At 37.8% G+C, this 18591-nt stretch overlaps 4 protein-coding genes across 12 annotated transcripts in view; 3 read left to right on the top strand and 1 right to left on the bottom strand.

Annotated features, from left to right (window-relative positions):
- The first annotated feature begins 1912 nt into the window (after nt 1–1912).
- Nucleotides 1913–13902, top strand: LOC134665187 (aminoacyl tRNA synthase complex-interacting multifunctional protein 2). 5 transcript variants are annotated; one of them, XM_063522055.1, is made up of 4 exons: nt 1913–1937; nt 2533–2685; nt 13170–13389; nt 13527–13902. In XM_063522055.1, exons 2-4 carry the CDS (start codon nt 2533–2535, stop codon nt 13868–13870), a joined length of 717 nt encoding a protein of 238 aa, XP_063378125.1. In that variant the 5' UTR covers nt 1913–1937; the 3' UTR covers nt 13871–13902. The 5 variants fall into 5 exon arrangements, with proteins under 5 accessions (XP_063378125.1, XP_063378123.1, XP_063378122.1 ...); XM_063522053.1 differs by having other exon boundaries at nt 1916–2159; XM_063522052.1 differs by having other exon boundaries at nt 1916–2171.
- On the top strand, nt 4503–7588 carry LOC134665186 (uncharacterized). The gene is made up of 2 exons (XM_063522049.1): nt 4503–7418; nt 7517–7588. Exons 1-2 carry the CDS (start codon nt 6242–6244, stop codon nt 7558–7560), a joined length of 1221 nt encoding a protein of 406 aa, XP_063378119.1. The 5' UTR covers nt 4503–6241; the 3' UTR covers nt 7561–7588.
- Nucleotides 9814–12306, top strand: LOC134665180 (uncharacterized). Its single transcript, XM_063522040.1, has 2 exons — nt 9814–11775; nt 11862–12306. The coding sequence occupies exon 1, from the start codon at nt 9882–9884 to the stop codon at nt 11718–11720; it is 1839 nt and encodes a 612-aa protein (XP_063378110.1). The 5' UTR covers nt 9814–9881; the 3' UTR covers nt 11721–11775; nt 11862–12306.
- Nucleotides 13903–14189: 287 nt separating the features above from the next.
- LOC134665178 (protein sidekick) overlaps nt 14190–18591 on the bottom strand; it is a 57603-nt gene continuing 53201 nt past the window's right edge. For 4 of the 5 annotated variants that reach the window (XM_063522034.1, XM_063522035.1, XM_063522036.1 and 1 more), the window contains one exon: nt 14190–18301. In XM_063522034.1, coding sequence (XP_063378104.1) covers nt 18059–18301 — 243 coding nt within the window. In that variant the 3' untranslated portion in view covers nt 14190–18058. The remainder of the gene's footprint in view (nt 18302–18591) is intronic. The other variant, XR_010098341.1, reaches the window with a different exon arrangement.

Raw genomic sequence — 18591 nt, 5'->3', positions numbered from 1 at the left:
TTTGTTATAGTTTACAAAAATTTACATGCCTCGTATTGTTGCGCTTCCTTTTCGATTTTCATGCATTCTTAGGACATTTCTTCTACCTTTTCGTCTGATACCTTGAGACATTTTGCTGCTGAATGGGACAGAGATAATAGCCGTAACAGACTACCGTACCGCACCGCGATCTTGGTCCGCTGCACCCATAAGTGAGACCGAGAAAGCGATATCTCTTTATAGACCAAGGTCGCGGTGCGGTGCGGCGGTAGTCTGTTACGTTCATACTATGCGATTTACTCACTAAGGCTTGCTACACGGTCGCCGACAAGCCCCCAGACCGCGTGGCCTTGGCCGGTCCCGGACCGTGTAGACAGTTGTTACTTGGTTGTTACCAACAAAATTTGACCAAAACTGACCAAGGACAGACCAAGGTCAGACGGTTAGAAGGCTTGTCGGCGACCGTGTAGCAAGCCTTTTACAATACGGACCAAGGCCTGTTCACTTCCTTAAGTAGCTAACACACTATCGCACCGCACCAAGGTCATTGTGGGACACACCCATAAGTAAGAGGGAGAAAGAGATATCGCTTTCTCCCTTTTACTTATGGGTGCGTCCCACAATGACCTTGGTGCGGTGCGGTAGTGTGTTAGCTACTTTAAGTAGCTAACACACTATCGCACCGCACCAAGGTCATTGAGGGAAGCACCCATAAGTAAGAGGAAGAAAGCGATATCTCTTTCTCCCTCTTACTTATGGGTACGTCCCTAAATGACCTTGGTGCGGTGCGATAGTGTGTTAGCTACTTAAGAAAGTTATGTCCCCAAATAATTGCGCATGTGTGCGCCTGAAGCTTCTATGTGTGCGTTGGCCTCCAAGAAAAAGTTACGAGTAATAAAAACAAAAACATTTTTCTACAGCAACATTGCTCGCAACTCTGATTTAAATTATCACGAATTTTATATATTATTAATCATAAAACGGGACTTAAAACGCTTAAACTTAATTATACGCGATTAAGTTTTAAAATTGAATATTTGCTTCAAACTGCCTTTATCAAAGTCCATAAAATATATGGAGGGTAGGTACGGCTACCCACCATAATACAAAAATATATTTGTCAATGACTTTGTCCAACTGCTGGTGTTAAAGTTCATAACGAAAATGTTATTTATTAAAATAATAAATACAACGTAGCGGTACTACCACTTAAGACTGTAAGTCTGTACCTACATGGAATACAGCAATGCACATAGAAAATGTGCTAAATGCGGAGCAACGGCTGTTGAAGCAGCCAGAGTGAAATTTACAGCTTTAGTGGGTTCAGAAGGAACCGAGTCATAACGCATCTGGAAAGCGTATTAATTAACCGTGAATAAATGTTGGAATACAAGTTGGAAATCTGTGTAAAATGCCGTGTGTAAAGTGTAGTGTATCTGTGTGTAAATTGTATAATAGGTAGGCATGCCTAATGTTATTTGTATTATACTGAAAACTTTGTGAATGCGCTTTATTAATGTCTATTTTTTATTAAGTTGCCAGTTGCCAGTTTTCAGTGTATATTTCTATATGTAAAACATTTTTTAATAATTAATACAATGTTATAAACATAAACATGCCTTTTATTTAAATCAATTGATAATACCACAAACAAGGGTTTATTTGCACCTTTCATATATTTCGTGATATGAAGATAACAAATATGTTTATCAACAGAATTACTATATACCTACCTATACCCGCCAGGCTAAACCGGTTGTCAACTTTGTACACAACGAAGAAGTGTTTGGTACACAACGAAGGTGCTACTAGTATATACGTTTGGGGACACTTTTTTGTATGGAGTTATCGTTCTTCTCCTAGTGAGTATTATATTCTTTGATACGGACCTATATCTGACAGTAAAGTGACAGATAGTGCAAGTACGCCTAGCCTATGATTATTTTTGAGACTGAGAGGTTAGATGATCTTTTTTTTATATATCGTATCTTGTGCAGTTAGTGAATATATATCAAAATTACCTACCTAATTTTGTTATATCAATGAGCGCAATGTATTCCATGAAAAACATCATTACTCATGACGGCGATATAATTTTACCTAAGTGCATGTATCGCATGAAAAATCTATACAATTTCGACACGACGGCGGAATCGACTGAAGAAGAGATCGATATCAATGTTAGAACCCAGGTTATGAAGTTACTAAAGGTTTATTTCATCAGTACTTTCTTTTAACCGCTACCAATCTGTAATTCAGGGTCTGCTATGTTATCCATAAAAGGTTAACAAGGTTAATTAGAATTTCATGAAATGAAAATAATTGTGTTTTCAAATTATATTGGTGGTATTATGAAGTAGACAGATCTTTTGTGATTAGGTTTATTTCAAAACCAGTATTGGATTTGCAGTTGATCACACTAAAGCAGTTTTCAAAAAATTGTATCTGAATGATCATACAAATATACTACAATTGTAAAATCTGGATCTTATTGATTTCGTCTTATTATAATTTTATCAGCATGCATCTATAAATAATAAACTTATTTTACAGATGCCGAGTAAGGAAATGGCTGACCTGGAAGTAAGACAGGATCAGCTCTTAAAGAAGCTTGACATCCTTTATGATAGGATTAAAACAATAAGTTCATTCTGCAATGTGGATCCGGCAAAAGTTAGCAGACCAAGCAACAAAAAGCCTGCTCTTGTAAGTATAGACGAAATCTTTTATTTCTTGTTTTTACTGCAGGCCCAGCTGGTTCTTTTTACAAGCTTTTATTTAACTTGCCCTGCTAGTACAGTCAGCATCAGATATACCTGAGCGGGTAAGGTGTCCAAGAAAACATATACACTTCAATCGTCACAAAAATAAGGACATCTAAGATGTCATTTTAGCATAGGCTTTCAGTTCGTCACATATATCTTAACTTCTGAGTTTTTCTTTAACACATACACCCTTATTTAATCACAATGACAATAACGGTTAGAAACTCAGTGGTAACTAAGCACTCAAATTCAAGCTGCTGTCATTAATACCTACACGCACTGCCAATCACGTACGTCAGCAGCCAGGGTGTCACCAGTTGCTAAGCAGTTGTTATTTCAATGGTAACTAAGCATCAACATTTTATCTGTTTAACTTTTAAAAAAATACTGTAGCAGCTACGAATTGACCTCCCTTCTTAAAGAAGTATTTTATCGTCAAGTGTCAAACTTAGACAATAAATAAGTAGGTTTTACGAGAATGATAGGTTTTTTATTTTAACTGTCATAGGCGGCCGTTCTTCCAAATCGTAGAGCATATTATATGTTAATATATTCATTTAGCCCGCTTATTGTACTAAAATACGATGCTCCGAATCGTTCAAAGAACGAAGGAGAAAATAATAGAATTGAAACTTAACATGTTCTCTGTCCCAATCTGACATGTAAACCTTATGGCTTTGTAATAGAGGCTAGCCGTTAAAACCATCACTGCCATGCATATACACCTACATAATATGCTAACTGTTGACCATAGGAATGACGAATTTTGTTTTTACAACTTAGCAGAGAGGATAGAGTATACGGAGTTATATACAGTATGTATCAGAACGAAAGGCCAAGAGACCCATTAATGTTTAGGTCATACTGAGCAACTTTTACTATGGGACCAACCCCGAAACCCCGGAAAAAAATTACTCTCCCATAGAAAATTTCAACATCAGACCAGCAAAATGTATGAAACTTCCAAGTATTTTTCCGCGTTTTCGGGGTTGGTCCCATAGTAAAAATTGTTCAGTATGACCTAAACATTAATGGGTCTCTTTCTTGGCCTTTCGTTCAAACTAACGTTCGTACTAACAATAAGTTCAAAGATAATACAGTACCAACATACTGTATATCTTTGAACTTATTGTTAATAATACAGTATGTACCAACATACTGTATATCTTTGAACTTATTGTTAGTATAACCAGTATAACCTAGCAGTAAACATCAAATGGCATTCCGCACAAGAGTAATCTAAGGAACGCTTACTGCGGGTTCAAACCTACAACGTCCTGTTAGAAAGTCGTACATACTCTACATGTGACATATCTTCAAAAAACATATAAACGTATGCGAAATTAATATAAAACCACAAATTAAGTAATAATAGAAATGAAACCCAAAAAAAAGCTGTAATCTCTAGGTGCATCCGACTGAGATTTGAACCCGCAGTCTCTGCTTTGAAAAGCAAACGCCTTAGTAACAAGACCACAACGTGCCTTGACAATTGGTTCTAAATTCGGCTTCAGTTAGCTTTCGCTATGTGTCACTCATTCGTTTTGATGATTCTATTAAAATAAAAGAAATAGTTTGCAGTAAGCTGACTGACAGGCCTCTGTCAATGGTTGAAGGGCAAAACGTGAGATAGATGTATGTGTCGCGACGTACGCGATCCTCAACAAAATAGCAGGTAAGTGTATGCCTTGGACAGTTTTAATTGTTTATACTGGCAGCACTGAATGAATGTTTTAAAAACGGTAAACGAATCTTTGACAGTAGGAGGAAGAAGAGATTTTTTCCCCAACGGAACAATGTTCGCGTGGCGGGAAGTAAGTTGAATAGAAAGAAAGAAGACCTGCGGGTTTAAATCGGTGAGTGTTAGAAATATAGTCTCATCTGTGATTGTATTAGAGAGATGAAGGGATAATTAAGAATGAAGAATGAGAATTAGAATAGAAACAGCCAAGAATAAGCCAAATGGTTGTGAGTGGACAGGGTCGGGCTATAAGGGGAGTTGTGGAGGCCCGCGGCGGAGAAAGAATCTCCGCCAAACAATCAGAATAGAATTTACGTTGTATCAGAATCTAAAATGAGTATAAATTTGGAAATCACTTCATCTCTCACTCTGTAGTATTATGTTGTATATTTTCAGATATATATCTTGTCGTTATGTCTCGTTAGAACTCAGGCATGGTTGATACTTTGGTTGTCAACCTTGCATATGTATAGACGTCACGACAAATTGGAGGAGATGCTGTGCGAGCATATTATTAGTAAGCGAAGCATGTACAGTAGAACTTATACCTTTTCGTTTGGCTCGGGAGGCTCCGAGGTAGAACGGAAAGGTGTTAGAACAGAACGGTGGAGACCAAGAAACTCACAGAACGGTGGAGACCTAGAAACTCACAGAACGGTGGAGACCTAGAAACTCACAGGACGGTGGAGACCTAGAAACTCATAGGACGGTGGAGACCTAGAAACTCACAGCACGGTGGAGACCTAGAAACTCATAGGACGGTGGAGACCTAGAAACTCATAGAAAGACTCAGAAGTTAGATGTACGTTTCACAGTTAGACATACATGAGGTACAGAGTCCATAGCCTAGGAATCCTAGTTTGGTCTCACATTAATAGAACGTATATATTTTTGTTGTCATTTAGAAGAACCCTATGCTAGGAATCCTAGCTCGGGCTCATTAATATAATATACAAAAGAAAACAATAAATACAAAAGGAAAATGTGTGTTTTATTTAATTGTGAATTTATTTGATGTATTTACCAGCTAATTATTGTATTTTGAAATGATGCGATATACGTAACGATGTATAAGTGTAAAGTAAAATGTCACAGGTGTTGGAGAGTGTGAAGTCGATATAAAAATCGATAAGAGTTGTAGGCGAAAAAACGCCTCATGTTCGTTAGGTTGGCAGCAGTGTGATGGTTTGTTCTTGTTACCATAAATTTATCCTAACAAGATCTAAGCGTTTCTTATTGGCCAATTTAGAAATTAAGGTTATGTTATTGGTTATTAAGGCCGATTACCAGATGACATATGGATTTGTAAATGGAAACGTACTTGTCAGCTTTGGCGCTCTTTTAATCTAAGGATAACTTCAGACGGATGTTTTGTATGAAAATGTTTGGTCTGAAGTCAGGGTATGAATGTTCGCAATCGTGATAAAAGTATAGAAAAAGAAAAAAGAAAAAACATGGCTTGGCTAAGATTGTTATTGTTTGCAAGCGTTATTTAGATTAGTGGTTATTGTATTGTAAGTAATCTTATCGTGAAAGCGTAATAAGTATAGTTAACCACGGAAGATACACTGGGCCATTATTGTGCTATAGGCATATTTGTGGATAATCAAAGGAAGCAAGGATATAAACGTAAGTTTTCTCTAAGTTTCTTATAAGAATCCAGTACCACGCTAGTTTGGCAAACGTTATACAAATGAAACAAGAATTACAATAGGCGTAGGATTGTAAGGTATTATTTACTTTCAGTACGTTCAAAATGGATGACGCCATGCTAGTTCGTCTGGAGCTCATCCATGAGCGGCTAGCCAACTTGTTGAAGCAAAGCGCCGCCATGGAAACTGTCACTGAAGATGATCTCAATAAGCAGATCCAAAAGGTTGAGGAGTGCAATTCCAAACTGACGGATGAAATTCATTTTTATTTGGAGAAAAGTAGTCGAACATCAAGCGAAAGTTTGAAAATGTTCACCCAGACGCAGTTTCAAGCAGAAGAATGGAAAGTAGAGATGAAAGGTCTTATAAAAGGTCACTCTTCGGTCACAAAGAGCACAGCCAAACTGCCGAAACTCACGTTACCAACTTTTAAAGGAGATACTCTTAGGTGGGCCGAATTTTGGGATAGATATAAGAGTAATGTACATGACAAGGACTTACCAGATTCTGAAAAGATGGCATATCTTCTCGGCTGCCTGGAAGGGGAGGCTCTTCAGACAGTGGAGGGCCTCGGTATAACAGCAAAGAATTATGACGTAACATTAGGAATTCTAAAAGAAAGATTTGGGAACCAGCAAAAGGTAATTGATGCGCACTACGATGCCATCAACAACCTTCAAAGAGCAGCGTATAATGCCACAGACTGTAGAACGAATTTCAACATAGTAGAGAGGCATTTGAGAATTCTCCAAAGCTTAGGGGAAGTCATAAATGGTAACCATTTAAGATCGGCTATATTGTCCAAATTCCCAGAGAAGGTAGTTTATGAGTTGCACCTATTAACATTGACAGACAACATAGATAACATACGAAGCGGTCTCCAAAAAATAATTACAGCAATGGAGATTGCGAAAGAAAGCGTTCCAAGTAGTAGTGAAAAAATCTCCACAGCTGCACTACATATTTCTGCCTACCAGCGGAAAGGGAGGCCGGATAGCAGGAGGATATCACACAAAAAAGGAACCCTTAAAAGAAAACTACCTGACACGGAAAAGACGTCGAAAAATAAGAAAGCTAAGATGGCTTGCATTTTTTGCCAAGGCGAGCACTACAATGCATCCTGCACAGTGGTTAAGGATATAAATGATAGGAAAAAGAAGCTCGGCAAAAGATGTTACACTTGCTTCAAGGAAGGGCATAGAGCAACAACATGCCACAATAGGAAGCCGTGCTACTTCTGCAAAGGAAGTCATAATCAAGCTTTATGTCCACAAAAGCCAGGTAGGAGTAATAATAATATAGAATTATCTATGGCATCTGTGTCATCATCTAAAAATAATGACATCAATATTAAACATAATAATTGTTCTTACCCACAGACGGCAATAGTGGAGGTGGGGCAGAAGAACTCAAAAAAGACTAAGACACGAAGACTGATTCTTGACAATGGCAGTGGTTGCAGCTATATTACCAGGAAGCTTGCACAAGAACTTGACTTAGCAGCAGATCAGGAAGATGAATTGATGGTATTTGTCTTCGGTGCTGACGACCCCGTTAACATTTCCAGCCCATCCGCTGACATCCAAATCAGAACAAGAAGAGGTATCAGAAGAGATATTCGAGTAAACATTGTGCGCCGTATAGCGAATTATCTTGGTCCTCCCATGAGTATGGATGGAATTCATGGAGTAGATGTTATAGCTGATGACGGGTCTGCTAGTGAAGAGCCACAACTTTTGATAGGTGGTGACTATTGTTATTCATTTTACAGAAAAGAAATGATATTGCTGAAGGATCACTTATATTTAATTAACACAGATTTTGGCTGGACAATTGCCGGCAAGGTCCTACAAGAAGAGAATAACAATACACTATCTGTCATCATGTACTGCCAATGCCAAGATTCAGTAATACCCTATTTTGTAACACCAGACTTGCCACTCCGGGAACCAGACATCAGGTTTCTTTGGGCCTTAGAAAGTATTGGGATTGTAGACTCTCCTAAAATAACTAGAGAGGAAGAAGCAATCAAACATTTTAACGAAACGGTCAAATATGAGGATAAGAGATATCAGGTGAAGTGGCCCTGGATAATATACCCACCTGACTTGCCCACTAATTATGGTCTTGCTTATGGGAGACTGTCGAGCTTAATTAGAAGATTAGAACAAGATGCCATGGAAGAGTATGAAAGCATTCTGAAAGAACAACTGGCCGCAGGGGTTATAGAAGTTATAGATCCTTCGGAAATTGATTCTAAGACACATCCTGTTCACTATCTTGCCCATCATATTATCCTTCCAAAGGGAAAGAAAGGGCGTGTGGTGTACGATGGTTCAGCTAAACTTAAGAATAGTAAGAGCCTCAATGAATGCATGTACAGAGGACCTTCGATGCTTGAAGACTTGACCGCTCTCCTTTTGAGATTCAGAGTCAACAAAATTGGAATAACAGCAGATGTTGAAAAGGCCTTTCTTCAAGTAGGGTTACAACAGGAGGATAGAGACGTGACCAGGTTTTTATGGCTTAAAGACCCCAAACAAGGAGTGACTGAGAAGAACCTTCTCCATCTGCGCTTCTGTCGTGTCCCGTTTGGGGTAATATCTAGCCCATTTTTGTTGACGGCTACGATTCGACATCATTTGTCAAAGGGGGACCAGAACCTTATGTCGAAAATAGCAGAAAGAACCTACGTGGACAACCTAGTCACTGGAACAGACACGTTAGAGGAAGCTCGTGATCTTGTAAACAAGACTAGGGCGACGTTCACAGAATTGTCGATGAATATAAGAGAATGGACATCCAACAACAAACTATTGTTGAAAAGTATACCAAAACAGTTTCGATCAAAAGACACTGAATCAACAAAGGTATTAGGACTCAACTGGCACATGGGAAAGGATACACTGAAGCTAAGGGTAGGTGATGTGCTCTCAGACACAAAGCAAGACAAAACAACTACAACAAAACGAGGAATATTGCGAACTCTTGCTTCATTATATGATCCTTGCGGATTAGCGGCACCCTTAATTTTGCCTGCGAAGCTCCTCCTTCAAGAATTATGGAAAAGGAAAGAAAAATGGGATTCTCAATTGCCAGAGGACTTAGAGGAAGAATGGCAGAAGGCAGTAAGTGCTATAAAGACTGCGGCTGAAATAGAAATTCCTAGACATGTTGGCCTGTCACCAAATGAAGACACAGAATGTGAACTTCATTGCTTCACTGATGCATCTAAAAGAGCCTACTCAGCTGTAGTATATCTGAGGTTAGTAAATAAGAAAGAAAAGAGCACTAAAGTGATGTTCATCATGGCTAAATCTCGGGTTACCCCGATAAACCACACAGAAGACCTCAAAATACCAAAATTAGAATTACTTGGATTTGTCATCGGAAAGCGACTCTTAACTTATGTAAAGAGCACCCTTAGAATAGAGTTGAAACGACTATGCCTTTGGTCCGACAGTGAGATAGTTTTATACTGGATGAAATCAGAAAAGTTATTGCCGCCATTCGTCTGCAGAAGAATAAACGAAATTAAACAAAATAAAGATATAGAGCCTAGATATGTCAATACAGAATTGAACCCTGCAGATCTAGCAACACGACCGGAACTTTGGCACACGAAGAAGGAATTGTGGTTCAATGGACCTCAATTTCCTTTCGCTGAGTGAGGAGGGCTGGCCGAAGTTGCAAGAACACAGCCAGTCAGCTCTTTTCGCAGGAACCGATTCGACAACGGATACCATGGAGATGGACCTATCATCTCAAGCAGAAGAATCAATCGGAGGAACCATAGAACAGGAAAATACGGAAGGAATGACAATAGATATAGAGAATATAGAAGACAATGGCCAGATGCAGGTTTCGGCTACCGGGGTTGATACAAATTGCACAGAGATAAAGAATTTACAAAAATTATACTTTCCACAAGAGGCAGCAGGAAAGAAAACAAGCCTATCAAGGAATTTAGGACTATTTGTGGATATGGATGGATTATTAAGATGTAAAGGTCGGCTTATGAACACAATGTGTTCATATGACACCAAATATCCGATACTGATACCTAAGAACTCAGAATTTACAGACAGACTGATCCTGGAGACTCATCAGAAGTACTACCATGTGGGAGCCCCACATACACTAAGCATTATTCGCCAGAAATACTGGATTCCTCAAGGAAGAGCTAAGGTCCAGCGAATAATTAGAAAATGCCAGCAGTGTATTAAACACGGAGGTGGTCCCTACAAACTTCCGCCCACACCAGCACTGCCAGCAGAACGTGCTAATTATAGTGCTCCTTTCACATATACCGGAATCGACTATTTCGGGCCAATCTTTGTCACGGAGGACGGACACATGAGAAAAAGATGGATTTGTCTGTATACATGTCTGGCTGTACGCGCAATTCACATGGAAGTAGTTAAGGATTTAACTGCAGAGGAATGTTTACTTGCAATGAGAAGATTCATATCTACACGAGGAAAACCAGAACTCGTAGTCTCGGACAATGCATTACAGTTTAAATTAACTGCAGAATTATTGGCGAACACATACTTCGTGGACAATAAGATAAGGTGGAAATTTATCCCTCAGCTCAGTCCATGGCATGGAGGGTTTTATGAAAGGCTGGTCGGCGTTGTGAAGAATTGCATGAAGAGAACCTTAGAGAAGAGAGTTCTAAATGACTCACAGCTAGGTACAGTTGTGAAAGAAATCGAAGCTGTGGCGAACTCACGTCCACTTACTTGTGTTGGGTCTGATATAGAATATGTTTTACGGCCGGCAGACTTTCTAACCTACGGGAAATGTATAGCGATTGAACCTTCTATACAAAATCCGCATCCAGGTGGTACAGTCACAAAAGAAAATCTAATTGAAGGATGGAAGAAGGGTAGAGTGATCCTAGAAGAATTTAAAAGAATGTTTCTGGGACAATACCTTTGCAGTCTACGTGAAAGGTACCAACATTCACACAAGGAACCCCGAGTTAAAACTAACCAAAGCCCTCATATTGGTGACATAGTCCAGATTAAAGGTGACTCTAAAAATAGAGAGAACTGGAAGGTGGGAAAGATCATCAGTTTAGAACGAGGTGCCGACGGAGAGTGCAGAGTTGCAAAGGTCAATGTTGAAGGAAAGGAATTTATAAGGTCGATAGGTCACTTATATCCACTAGAGGTGGAAGAAGATACACTAGAAGATCCAAGAACCGAAGAAAGAATCCTAGAAAATCCAGATGTAAGGGAGACAGAGGAATCTTCACTACAGGAAATCCCAGAGATATCTGAAAGAGAAACCAGATGTCCTGAAAGGGAATCAACAGAACAGATGCCACAAGAAATTGCAGTAGAGGATGATGTTAGATTGGAAACCAATGGTTCAGACGAAATGCTCACTCCCGTAGAACGTGTGCAGAGAAATGGCAGTGTTGAGCGTGCTAACGTGGTGACTGAAGGTGACGAAGAGGTAGAGAGAGTAGAAACTGTGTCAAATGCGAATGAAGAAAGAATTAGGAGAGCAGCTGCTGTCCGGGCGAGAGAAAGGATTGCCCAATGGACTAGCCAGCTGATAGCCCTGCTATAGAAACTCGCGCCGCTGGGGAATGTCGCGACGTACGCGATCCTCAACAAAATAGCAGGTAAGTGTATGCCTTGGACAGTTTTAATTGTTTATACTGGCAGCACTGAATGAATGTTTTAAAAACGGTAAACGAATCTTTGACAGTAGGAGGAAGAAGAGATTTTTTCCCCAACGGAACAATGTTCGCGTGGCGGGAAGTAAGTTGAATAGAAAGAAAGAAGACCTGCGGGTTTAAATCGGTGAGTGTTAGAAATATAGTCTCATCTGTGATTGTATTAGAGAGATGAAGGGATAATTAAGAATGAAGAATGAGAATTAGAATAGAAACAGCCAAGAATAAGCCAAATGGTTGTGAGTGGACAGGGTCGGGCTATAAGGGGAGTTGTGGAGGCCCGCGGCGGAGAAAGAATCTCCGCCAAACAATCAGAATAGAATTTACGTTGTATCAGAATCTAAAATGAGTATAAATTTGGAAATCACTTCATCTCTCACTCTGTAGTATTATGTTGTATATTTTCAGATATATATCTTGTCGTTATGTCTCGTTAGAACTCAGGCATGGTTGATACTTTGGTTGTCAACCTTGCATATGTATAGACGTCACGACAGTATGTGATGACAAGACTGTACTGCTTTCGATGATTGTCAAAACGCTTTACCTGAAATTAGCATAACTATTATTCATTCAATATACGACCATACATGTATGCTTTAAACGTCTATTTTTCCATATTGTTCAGATATATTTGACACGTTGACCGCTTAGATACCAATGGTTTTTTGACAGCTAAGGTATCAATGATTTGTTGTAAGTGTAGAAATTAATGAATAGCGACTGTTAAGATATTTGTGACATGTTGAGCGCTCACAAGTAAATGCTACCATGACAGTTAACAACTTTTTGACAGTTTAAACGTTTACCTCTCTTTGAGCACCTGGAGTGTATAGCGACTTCTGCTGCTGACTGTACTTAGGACATACTGAAAATTCCTCGAACTGGCCACTTAGAAAAATTAAGTCGTCTCATATATCAGAATCCAGAAACTTTCAGTATTGCCCATGTATAGTATGTTAGTGTGGGTCAAATCTTGGAAGCTAAATATGACCCACTTCCTGATGTCCAATTGAGCTGAAATTTTGCATGAATCAAATGTCAATGGAATATTATGATGACATGGAGCTGATCTGACGTTAGAGACAGGAGGTGGCAGGAACTGTGATAAAATAACGCAAACTAATTGCGATCGGGTTGTTAGAAATGTCTTGATGAGTATTAGTTGCCTGTGGAAAGAAAAGTATAGTCAGTGATAAAAGCTTGCACCAATTATGAAATTTCTGCCAAAACCTTATTCTGATAAGTTTGCTGCACCCTCAGCAGATTTGTTGTATGTATTATTTCAATATCATGTGCTTAGTAAGATAATGTTAATTTACCCAATTACTTTTTGACAGATTGATATACCAGAGGAATTAGTTTTGGTATACAGCCCTGATTGTTTACCCTGGTTTTTGAGAAAGATAGTAAAAGAATCCTCTCATCCAGTTAATGTATCATGGCATATTCATTCTTCTGTCCCAACTGAAAAGGTGCCAAAGATACAGGCTTTTGTGAAAAGCTTTCCAAAACAAGAACATGCATCTAAAGTTACTATCAGGCTGATATTCAAAAATGGTGAGTTGATTCATTATTAAGATAATGCAATATAATTATATCCAATATTATAGGTAGGAAGTTGAGTAAATTTGCTATTAAGTGCACCAGTGTAGAACCACCTTTATAAAAGTAAATAACCATTTTTTTTTAATTAGTTTCAGCTGATCCTGAATTGAAGTGGTCATCTTTGGACCTGCCCATCATTGGAAATGTAAACATTTTAAGATATGTTTCATTGGTGTATCCATCTGTTATACCATATGACTCTGATGACTACAATGTGGACAACCTCCTGGATATCTGTCACTTGTTGGAAAGAACACCGGAAAAGTGCAAGGAAACATTGACAAAGAAACTATTCTCTCAATCCAAGAATTGGATATATAACAATGAATTCTCAATTGTTGATGTTGCTGCTTATAATGTTCTTAAGCAATGGCAAAATAGTTCTAAATATGCTCCTAAAGATTGGTTGGTGAAATGTGACAAACTATTTTAATTTTGTATATTAATACACAACACTCATACTCACACATTGTTGTCATTTTTAATTGACTCCAAAAACCAATATCCTATCTACTATATGAATAATCAAATGAGCCAAACCCAATAGAACAGTTAACATTTTTTCCATTAGGACTATTCAGTACAGGGTGAAGAATGAGTTGAGATTTGAAGTACATATTACTAAGGATATCTTATTTTATTAATTAGCACATTTTTTTCCAAAGTGTCAATAGAAATGTGCCTAAGTAGCTACTGCACACACAGGTTCAAATAGGACATCAGATTTAAATGAAATGAAGAAAACAAAAATGTTTTATGCTACAATTCTGTATTGTTATAAAGTAAACATCCAAATATTGAAAGTTACAAATAAGGGAATTATCGCCCAAATAATGGCACCTGATATATTTTGTATGGCAATTACATAAAAGAATAATACAGTTCTCTACCTTTTAGTGCCATTCCTATCCACAAGTATAGGTGTCGGCAGGAGAGTAGAGGTGAATAAGTATCGGCACTAATAGCAACAACACATAAACACATCAACCGATTTTGGTAAAGTCTAAGAACCACCAATACAAAACTCTCTTTTAATAAATAAAACCGCATTCAAATCGGTTAACCCGTTTAAGAGCTACAGTGCCACAAAGATACACAGACAGACACACAAACACATAGCGGTCAAACTTACAACAACCCTCTTTTTGCGTCGGAATGAATGAGTATATATATGTGTTCAGTGAGATAGCGCGCGAAAAATAATTGAAGATACTTTTTATTCATAAACCATGTAAATCATTGAAGTTAGCTGTTGAACGTGAAAGGATAGGTACAAAAAAATTATTGTTCCATTTGAAAATCTCGTAATTACATGACAATCAAGTTGTGTGTGTGACCTCAACTCTGATGCCAATACCTATAGCAGCATTTGCGGTTTGCATACGTTCATAACATTTCATTATCATAAAACCTTTACAATCTAACAGTCCTCCAACTCCATCTTGTATTCAACAACGGCGACCTTTACAATATTGTCCCTGATGAGCACGTATATGGCTCGCAAAACCCTTAGTTTTAAATGTCGCACTGAGCACAATAAAGTTGTCCTTGGTCGTTATACAATCAATGTGTATATGCATACAATCTAATAAAGCTGTAAAAACCTAAAACTGGTCCATTGATCAATTAAATTATGTTATCAAAATGTAAATCATTAAGAAGTGGAAAACATAGTATAAAGTGCATCTTAACTTCAGTAAGTATATATCACTAACAATGCTGTATTATTTGTTTAAGTGAATTTCACACTAGGTAATTAACAACTAACTTTAATTTACATGCCTATAATGTAATAGTCAAAAAGTTTTAATATTGAAATTTATATTACAATAGATCACAGTTATTTTAATAAAATTGTGCCTAGTCTTCAAGCTTGTTCTTAAATTAAATGCATGCTGCCTTATTTTTATGGATAATACTAATTTTATTTACATAAATCGGAGTTATACTTTTAAAATTATCAGTCGATTTCATTAAATTTCTTTGCTCCATATAAAAACGTTAAGAAATTAACCTAAATTATGTCTCATCTCAATATTATACCTTATAACATAAATTACTGAACTATTTCAAATGTTCGATCAATACTGTTCATCATATTCAAAACATAGGCAAGGATATTATATAGGTAGAATGGAATGAACTATTAATTGAATGAATACACAAAGATCGTTTTGTCACTTAAGATTCACGACAGCTTTCGACTTTCGAGGCACCAACATGCAATATCAATGGTATTTTCACCACACCAGCTCGGAAAGGCTTACTTTGCACTTCAAAAACTGATAGCAAAGTTGCATTTTATTAACATATGGGGCAAAGTAATCAAATGCAAAATTTGAGTTGTTTTCTTATGTTTGCTGGTAGAATTGACTTTTAAATAATGATTTTGGATAATAAATATTTAATAACATTCATTTGGATTTGAATTTGTTTGATATTTTACATTTAATATTTGCTTCAGGTTGGTGTGGTGAAAAATTATGTTTCACTCGGGGGCAATTTTTTTTAACCCTCGTTCTTTGAAACCCTCGCATCGCTCAAGATTCCATTATTCGAACCACTCGCTACGCTCGTGGTTCAATTTTGGAATCTTTCGCTTCCTCGGGTATCAATATTTGCACGAGCGGTTAAACAACAACTTTGCCCCCTTGTAAAACAAATAACTATTAAAATCATTTTATTACAGTTTTGATTTCCAAGTTTTCCAACTCACGAAAACAAAAACTAGCTAAAATAATATAGGTAAGTACATAGAGCAAAGCTCGCATCTCTTGTGTTGTTATAGTACCTACCTACCGAAGAGCTACGAGTAGTTGGACTAAGCTAAAGCGAGGCTAATATTGTTGATGCATATATGAATGCGTGGTGCGGGCTTATGAAGCAGCTGCCCAGCTGGAAGGGGGGTATACACAGAGTGTGATCAACTTTGTAAGTAACCGCCATAAGCTTAAGTAAATACTTAAAATGATTAGATACTTACGTAACGTATAATATCGATTATTGATTCATTATTATAACAAATATGCCCATCCAAGGGTAGGTATTGATTTTGTGGTATTATATGACTTAATTTAATCATATTTTTTTATTATAATTATTAATTAAGTACCTAATGTAACTTTTGTTTGAATGTAAGTTACGTACGACTAATGCCGTGACTTTAGCTCAGTCGTCAAAGTCGTGTAATGTTGTGGTTTATAAATATGTTGTATGTGCAATAGGAATACATTGAGAAAATCTTAATTTTCAAGTTTTTTATGGCTATAAGTCTGTCCACGCAGATAACCGACAGCGGTGGTGGTAATGGTTGGTACAGTCAGTAAGATATATTTTAGTAAGAAGTCCAGGATAGAAATAATATAAAGGACAGTCATTAACGTTTGCTAAATAGTCCTTCGATTACAGAACTAAACACGTAATGTATTAAAGGTAACAGATTATGTGCTGCGTCGGTTGTGTGGGTTGACAGACTCTTTATCTTTAAGCTGTGTGCTGCGAAGTTAACTCATTCACGACTACATATATTTGTGTATTCGTGTCTAGATTTATGAAATCACAAAACAATTATGTCTTTATTATTAATATCGTAAATAATCAAAATATTTTGATATAACGAGATCTCTAAAATTTTGCTATTGATATAACATTGGTCGTTCTAATATTTAAAGTAATCTATGATATATAATTAAACGTAAGAACACATACGTTCATTTTTCTAATATAGTCAGCTGCAATAAGTATAGTAGCTAGGCAAATAACGTGGTAAAAACAATCTAGACACAAATCTAGCTTGTATGTATCATTTTTAGCAGGTTATTCTGCGTAACGACTTCTACTGACTGCTTGCAGATCTAGTGAGAAAATACCTAATTAATACCAACGAAAATTGTTATTTATAATGAACACTCACATTTTATCTTTCGCACTCACGCGTCTACTACAGTCAAAGAATTTTATTTCCGTACCATTTCGTGCCTTGTCACTGTGACAGTCAATATTGTTGTTGTTTATTGGAGAAGTGGCAGCCTCATGGGCCTTTGCCAAAATACAGTAATATATCACAAGTAAAATATTTCATAATACAAAGTATTAATGCATGATGTACGGTGATAGGCCTTCACGATGCACTGGAGGATAGCTGGAGCAGCAGTACAAAGCGTATTGGCGGCCTGGACCACGAACCGCCGAATGATGTCCAAGAATTGGTTACTTATTGGTATTTCCAGAAGAATTCTTCATTATTTGCACCCGTCACACGTGCTATTCACTGCATAATATGCTATCTAAATTATACATTAAACAGCACAATCTATATTAAAGTCGCTAGGAACCTATTGTCAATGTGACAACTTGACTAGGTACGAAATGGTACTGAAATTAAATTCCTTGACCGTATTACATCTATTCTAAAAGTAACAAGGCGCTCGAGTTAAGTCACTAGATCTGTCGATAACAAATTTATTTAACAGCTACCATTTCTAAAACTTACTTCACAAGTATAACTGATATGTACATTGGGAATTAATTAAATAAGTAAATACATAATTGGGAATGGGCAGTGACCGTTACATTATATGTGTAAGGTGGGCGCAGGCTGGAGCTGCTCGCACGACCGCCGTCATACGAAGGAGGAAAAGCCGGGCAGCGGCGCCCTGGAGCGCGCCATGTTGTTCATGACGATCTGGCCGCCGTTGAGGCTCACCACGGCGCTGCCCTCGGGCTCCGAATCCGTGTAGCTGGAGTAGTTGCGGACGGGCCGCTGCCGCTTCCACGACTGTCGGAGCGTGTCGTTCACGTTCGCGTAGTGGTTCACGAACGAGTGCGGCTCCGATCTAACGCTTTCGTTATCACTCTCCGAATTCTGCGTGGAGAAATAACGACGATGATGATTCATGCTGGGGATTAGGGCACGTTCACATTGGGCTCAATTCGCGGCTATTTTAACGTAAGTCAGTGGCGTATAATTTGTAGTGTGAAGGGTCTGTTCTATTTTTTATAGTGTTAGATGCCAACTGCTTTGATTTAAGCGGAACTTAAACCTAATGTGAACGTGCACAGTTGGAATACGTGAACGTCGAGTTGCACAAGTGTAATTCAGTTTGTAATTTATTTAAAGCCAATTCTAGTTATCGTTTTAGAAAATGAAGTGTG

The sequence above is a fragment of the Cydia fagiglandana genome, chromosome 6 (assembly GCF_963556715.1).
Source record: "Cydia fagiglandana chromosome 6, ilCydFagi1.1, whole genome shotgun sequence".
Taxonomy (NCBI): Eukaryota; Metazoa; Arthropoda; class Insecta; order Lepidoptera; family Tortricidae; genus Cydia; species Cydia fagiglandana.
This window is presented reverse-complemented; position numbering and strand designations above follow the sequence as displayed.

Excerpts from the sequence above, each read along its gene's own strand:
- LOC134665186 (XM_063522049.1), top strand. The coding sequence starts at position 6,242 with ATGGATGACGCCATGCTAGTTCGTCTGGAGCTCATCCATGAGCGGCTA. Across the intron at positions 7,419-7,516 it reads TTTATGTCCACAAAAGCCAG|ACGGCAATAGTGGAGGTGGG; the intron begins GTAGGAGTAATA and ends TCTTACCCACAG.
- LOC134665180 (XM_063522040.1), top strand. The coding sequence starts at position 9,882 with ATGGAGATGGACCTATCATCTCAAGCAGAAGAATCAATCGGAGGAACC.
- LOC134665187 (XM_063522051.1), top strand. The coding sequence starts at position 2,022 with ATGAGCGCAATGTATTCCATGAAAAACATCATTACTCATGACGGCGAT. Across the intron at positions 2,190-2,532 it reads AGGTTATGAAGTTACTAAAG|ATGCCGAGTAAGGAAATGGC; the intron begins GTTTATTTCATC and ends CTTATTTTACAG. Across the intron at positions 13,390-13,526 it reads CAGGCTGATATTCAAAAATG|TTTCAGCTGATCCTGAATTG; the intron begins GTGAGTTGATTC and ends TTTTTTAATTAG.